Here is a 6,955-nt window from a genome sequence, read left to right as displayed (position 1 = left end):
CAAAAAATAGATTATTTGTATATGTGTGTGTGTGCTTTTAAAGAAATGCTCATAACAAAGAGAGTCGTAATGATAAGACTGACAAAACGGGTAGTGAGGTAAGAAAAGCGACAGAGTGCAGAGAGCAAATAAGTCGTTTTTTGTTTTTAACAGAAAATTAGCAGAGAAGCGATGAGGAAGCAGGAAAAGAAAGAAGGGAGGTAAGAAGTAATCTGCTTTATTGTTATGTATACTTATTTTCAATTATATCACGTCTTTACTTCAATCATCACTATCAATTTTTTTTTAATTTTACTTTTTTCATCAATTTATTATAATCTTTTTCTTCAAATAGGCAAGTACACCAACAGAAGAAATAGACCTTCAATTTATGCATATTTATCATTTCCGACAACCCGAGGGGGGGGGGGGGGGAAGGAAAGAAAAAACAAGGGGAGTATTAGGGGAGAGAGAAAGGGGGGGGAGGGGGGTTTAAAAAAAGGAAAGATGGGTAAGGAAGAACAGACTTACGAGGGATATAGGAAGGGTAATTATTTCTTAAAAAAAAATGGAAGGAGTGAACAAAGGAAAAATTGGGGAGTAAAAGGGGGATGGCAAAGAAGGGAGGAAGAGGGGAGAAAGGGACGGGAGGGAAAAAGAGGGGGTGGAAGAAGGAGAGGGAGGAAAAAAAGTACACCTTTTTCAGTAAAAAATTTCTACGAGTCTTGAGATTTTATTTTTACGCCGGAGCCTCGTCTCCAGCCCCAAAAAAGGGGTAGGCAGACGGGTGCTATTCACAGGGGGAAAAAAAAGCTCCAAGAGGCCCCGGCCCCACAGGCCCCAAAACATTGGGGGGAAACGCCAGGGCGAGGCAGGCACAAAATAAAAAAAAATGACAGTCTTTCCTTTATTTACACAAGTTATTTACCCGTACATTTTTTCATGGGAACAAACGGGGGGGAAACCCAGCAGTCACCAGACGAAAAGCTTTAACAGGGGAAAACAAAGTTTTTTAGGCCCCAAGGGCACACACGAGGTCTTTACAGGAGGGAGCCCCCAAAGCCTCTCTCTCCGGGTGTTTCCTCCTCCTCCGTCACAGCCGTTGCGTCAGTTTGCCCCAGGGCCCTTCATTAACATGCCCGGTATCCTTTTTATGTTAACACATGTTTCACACAGAGACAAAGACCCACTGGCGTAGCATTATCATTATCATAACGATCATCATTATTATAATACTTGTCTTTGTATTTCAGCATTTCATTTTCATCATACTTGAGTTATTGAAAATGATGATAAAAGCACCTCCAATCTTACTATGACATTAACCGTAGTAAGGGTGATATTTACAGCAAAACAAACGCGCTCTTCTCATTCATGATGTAAATGCTGGATATCAGTAGTAGCGAAGAGAGAATTTACTTTTGAAAATAATAGTAGTAAAAAAATATGACTCAGCACATGAGTAAGGGGAGATAAGTCGAAGAAGAGGAAACGTTACTTAGAAACCCGGTCTGGTATTATCCAAAAATGAGAAAAACAGATAAGATTAAACATAATAATCCAATTTTGCAGCCGGAACTCGCCTTAATAGAGTAGTTGTTTTTTTTTTCGGATATATTTTTTTTCCCTTTTGGGGAAACGAGGATGACAAATTTGGGAAGGGGGGGGGGGGCGAGGTGGAGGAAGGGCAGGGGAAAGGGAGAAATGAAAAAAGAGAAAAAGGGGGAGAGAGGTGGAGAAGAGGGAGGGAAAAGAGAAAGAAAGAGAGAAAAGGGAAGGTGGTTGAGGTGGGGAGGGGAAAGAGAAAGAGATGAAAGAGGGAAGGGAATGGAGAGTGAGGGAAAGTTTGAGGAAAGAATAATTATCGGTTCTAAAAAGGGGGGAAAAAGAGATAGGTAGAGGAAGGAATGAGGGAAGCGAAGAAGGAAAAGAGGAGAAGATAAGAAAAGGCAGAAAAGGGAAAAGGGAAAGGATGAAGAGTAGAAGTTGGGAAAGAGAGGAGGGAGCAAGAGAATAGAAAGGGAAAAAAGGGGAGAGAACGATAGAGAATTAACGAAGAAAAAAGGGATGGAAGGAAATTTGAAGAGGAAGAATAAGAGTGAATAGTGGAGAGAAAAAATGTCAGTAACTGAAGTGTGTGCATTAGAAATGATTTTTTAACCATCAAAAAAAAATAATCAGGGGCACGTTTTGACAAATTCGGACGGCCCGATAAGCCAACCCAAGGTGTAATAAAACCTCTTGGAGACCGTGGGGTGAGCAAACAGCGCTTCCCAAAGACGTCCTGGATAAGCGAGGCGCACGACCCGCACGTCCAGCGACTCCCCACCAGCCACTTGCTTTCCGCACCGCCGCCAGTACAGACATGGGTGACATCTCTCCCACCGCTAGACACTCCTTCTGCAGGATGCCGCCGAAAGGTCAGGACACGCTCACGGCCCTCATCTGCCGGAAACTACGGGAGAGCGGCCAGGACGTGATGGCCGCCCTGTACGAGCTGAGGGAGGAGCTGAGCAGGTGTCCCTCCCGCAAGGCATCCGTCAAGCTCGTCCGCCGCACGCTGTCGAGGGCCATCGCCGAGGGGAGGAGGGACCAGGACACGGCGAGGGACACGCAGGACGACCTACGAGCGAGGCCGGAGGAACTCGTCCCCACGATTGACCAGCTGTTGAAGGAGGAGCTCAAGGGGGAGGAGGAGTTCGAGAAAGAGCAGAAAACGGAGGAAGCCAAGGGAGAAGAGGCGCAGGAAGAAATTTTGGCAGAAGGCGGACTCGAGTGCGGAGAGGACGTTCCCGACCACAAGGGAACGACAGGAACACGACCTCAGAAAGACGACCACGAAGCATCGGGGGAAAAGCAACTGACAGAAGACAGTAACGACGCTCCTTCTTCGATTCTTTTGAAGGAAAATAATATTTGCGACGGGAAAGGTAAGTCTCCATCTCTCACTCCTTTTCTCTTTCCGCCTCTCTCCTCTTATACCCTGTCAGTGAATGTCTTTGTATATAGAATCTCGCACATGAAAGGTCTCTTCTCTTTCCACATTGGTAAATCTTCCCAACATCCTACAGGAAACACCCAGGACACGGCGATTCTCCACGGGGTACAGATCGAAAGGGTTTTCCCTGAGAAAGGACGCCCGTTCTCACACTTTTACGGAGACGAAGACAGAGAGATCATGTCCGTTAGGCTTGTTATAGAGAAGAGTGAGTTGCTTATACTGCATGTCAGTTTCCGTTTGCTTGTTATATACATGATCAGTATTTCTGGTGTAGCCTCAACTTGAGCTTTTATAACTTACCGGGACAACTACCTTTTACTTTCTTTCTTTTCAGTATTATTGCCACCATGTTGTTTATAGTTTACTCTGAATGAGACACGGGAAGAATAACAAACTCATAAAGAAAGCGAGATGGTTAATGGTTAATGGTTAAAAGCAAGATAAATGTGCTAGACATCTAAGGTCATGTAGCACTATAGTTAATGTTAGGGAAGGATGGTTGAGTTAGTGATTAGTTGTTTAAGCTGGGCAAAGGAGTTGGTGAGTGAAAGGGTTAGGGTCGGGTATGGTAAGGAGTTAGATTAGATGAAGAATATGTATGCGTTTGAGGAAAGAGAATAGATTGTTGAAGCAAAAAGTGTGGGATTCTGTAAGGATGTCTGATAGGTTGGGAGGTCGGTGAAGGGGGGATAGGTGGGGGAAAGCAGAGGTACGAGTTGTTTCAAAACGTGGGCACGGCAGTAGGATGTGTGGGATTGGAGTGTCTGGTGGTGTGTATTGACTTTATGAGGGTTAATGAGTTACATAAGGGATTCAGGTGCGTAAGGACGGAGTGGAAGGGATAGAGGGGATGGTGGGAGGGTTAATGTGGGCGGGGTTGGGGTCGGGGGGGATGGGCTGTGTTGGGAGGGGGTAGGAGGATAGGGTGTAGGGGGGATATCGTTAGGAGGAGGATGGATATCAGTAGTTACTTGGAGTGTGGAAGGAGCAGGAGTTGTAAGATTTGGAGGTTGAGTGTCAGTTTTCATTAGGTAATCTTGAATATTTTCAATGGTTTCTTCTGAGGAGTTGGTTCGGGAGTTTTGGGGGATAAAGGATTTCTTGTGAGGGAGGGAAGAGAGGACTGGTGTCTCAAGCATAGGAGCAAAGGAAGGTGGAGGTGATTGTGTGGTAGGGGAAGAGGGGGTGGAACGTTTGTTCTGTCTGTTACGGGTAGTGCGAGGAGGGAGAGGGGAAGGTGTTGGGATTGTAGTGGTGATTGAAGTATCTGTAGTAGAGATTGGAGTGTCTGGATTTAGGATGGCAAAAGAGTTTGACTGGGGAAGGTAGGAGGTAGAAGAGGGGGGGTTAGATGTAGGAGGGGGTGGGTTTAGGAGAATTGGTAGAATGAGCAGTATTACTGGAGTAAGGAGTATGGGAGAAACCACGTCGACGTGCTTTTTGTCTGGCTTCGCATAGTGTGAGTCCAAGTTTGAATCTGAGAGTTGCTACCTCAGACTCAAATTTATAGGTGGGACAACCCCTATAAAATACATTATGGGGGCCGCCACAGTTGGCACATGTGCGTGATTGTGCAGGGCAGTTAGATCGGGTATGGCCAGGTTGGGCACATAGTGGGCATCTGGTTGTGGAATGGCAATGTTTGGCTGGGTGTCCTAGACGCCAACAAGTTTGGCACTGACGTGGAGGGGGTTGGTATGGACGAACAGGGAGGGATTCTCCTACTATGTAGACGTTAAAGGGAAGGTCATGCCTACGGAAGGTAATTTTGGCTATGTTAGTGGGTTTCTTTCGATGACCTCTGGGGGGAATGGAGTAGCATTGTACTGATGTTGCATCATAGTCTGTGAGACAGGCAAGTAGATCTTCTCCACAATCTGACCAATCTTTGTCATAGATTGGGCAATTTGCTGGGGAGATTGAAACTGTTCCGGTGCAAGTATTGAGGCTTGGATGGGGTTCTGCAAGGATGGGGTTACCATATAGGTTTGTTAGTTTTGTTAATGCTATAGCTTGGTTTTCGGATGTTACTGTGACAAGACGGGAGCGGTCGGGTCGGCTACGGAAAGAGACTTTACCTACTTGTTTTGGAGACATTGTTGGAAGAGAAGGGTGTTGTCAGAGTAGGAGCTGTGGGAGGGATCACGAAAATCGGTCCCATTTAGCTGTGCTGAAGAGGGTATTCAAAATTGTTGTAGAGATAGGGGTAGTCGAAGGGCGGGGGCGTGACGAAGATGGAGTAGTGTTAAGGGGGTAGTGTTATGGGAGGTGGGCAATAAGGCTGTAAGGTATTAATGAGGGGGTAGTTATTGCAGTGTTTGGAGCCGTGGTCAAAGGAGAGCCTGGGGTCTGGGAATCTGGTGGGTTTACATCGTTGGGGCTATTTGATAAAGGGGCAAGCCTCATTGCCCCTAATAGTGGGGATAAGTTTTCATTACTGGCCATGGTAAGCCTGGATTATGTTGGGGATAAAAACAGTCCACCCCTCAGGGTCCCCTTGAGGGGTAAGGGCTAGATAACTAAATCAGGGGAATACCGTGCCCATGGGTCCCTCAGGCCTTTCAGGACTGGCACAAAGTCAGCCTTTCATCCTTTCAGCACGGCTCTCACACCTTAGGAGGTGGATAGCAGAAGGGTTTGGTGAAGGGACAGAACGAAAGTGGGAAGGAAAATAAAGACCATGCAAAATTAGTTGAGTCGAGGGCTGAGTCCCAAGGTTGGGGAGTTCCCCATCATTGGGTCCCAGTCTCCGCCTCCTAAGCCCCCCCACGACAACAACGGGCAAGGGATTGGGGGGAAGAAAGCGAGATAATATAATGCTAAAATGATAAGCTCCACAACAGATCTTTCATTTCCACACAGACAAGTGCGCTCTCTACAAACTAGAAGGCGAAACGTCCACAAAACTGGGAGTGTTCCACGCTGACCACATGACGAAGCTCAAGAACGGCTTCAAAGTGAAACTGGACACCCAAATGACCACAGATGAACTGGATGGAGGCAAGCGACTCAGGAAGGGAAGGAAGAGGAACAGAGACGCGTCTTTGGTGATCCTGACCGTTCCGGAGGAGCAGCAGAGGGAGTGCATGAACGTCTTATCTAAGGTGAGACATTCAGGTTTCTTTTTTGTTTTCTTTTCTTTTTTATCTCGTTTATTTATGAGTATGTTTGTACTATGGTGTTACCTTCTCTTATGTACTATAAATCACTCAATACCTATACTTTGTGGTCATCATTGCCTCCTCCTCTCTTCTGTTATTTCAAAGATGCCGTTATTGTATTGTTGATAACATTCTAATGGTTGTTATTGTTTATTGTTTTCTTTACAACCCTGTCAATTATCACGACTTTCTATTTGCATTTACTAATTTATTTGTTTATTTTTATGTACTTAATTTTATTATTTTATTTATTTATTTTTCAGATGAGAAAAACACTCCCTGGAATCCTCTTTGGATAATCTTGTAGATGCATCTTGTATTTCATTGTATATTGTATTAGTGCTTGTTGTGTTGCCATATAATTTAGATTTTCTGTTTCATAATGCTAATGTCTTATCCACCATGTTGTATATATCTTTTTCAAATAACATTTGTATATATCCTACATTTTCTGTATATTTTCTTAGAAATATATTTTCTATAAAACAATTATTTCTTTGATTCGTCTATGAAATGAAAGGCAAGCACGTGCTACTCACATACCAATGTTGCCTTTAACACAACGGTTACCTGTAAAAATAAAAGAAAAGGGATTAGGACAAAATGACAATTGGCATGGAATGACACATACAGACACACACAAACAGACAGACACAGACACACAGATATATATATATATATATATATATATATATATATATATTTATGTATCTATGTATATATATTATACACATATATATGTATGTATATATGTATATATGTATATATATATATATATATATATATATATATATATATATATACATACATACAA

At 44.0% G+C, this 6,955-nt stretch overlaps 1 protein-coding gene across 1 annotated transcript; it reads left to right on the top strand.

Annotated features, from left to right (window-relative positions):
• Positions 1-2,245: 2,245 nt before the first annotated feature.
• On the top strand, positions 2,246-6,630 carry LOC119582891. Its single transcript, XM_037931396.1, has 4 exons — positions 2,246-2,909; positions 3,051-3,185; positions 5,843-6,084; positions 6,405-6,630. Exons 1-4 carry the CDS (start codon positions 2,345-2,347, stop codon positions 6,438-6,440), a joined length of 978 nt encoding a protein of 325 aa, XP_037787324.1. The 5' UTR covers positions 2,246-2,344; the 3' UTR covers positions 6,441-6,630.
• The last annotated feature ends 325 nt before the right edge of the window (positions 6,631-6,955 follow it).

This window comes from Penaeus monodon, chromosome 16 (genome assembly GCF_015228065.2).
Source record: "Penaeus monodon isolate SGIC_2016 chromosome 16, NSTDA_Pmon_1, whole genome shotgun sequence".
NCBI lineage: Eukaryota > Metazoa > Arthropoda > Malacostraca > Decapoda > Penaeidae > Penaeus > Penaeus monodon.
The sequence above is the reverse complement of the archived record's forward strand: the minus strand, read 5'-3'. Positions and strand labels throughout refer to the sequence as shown.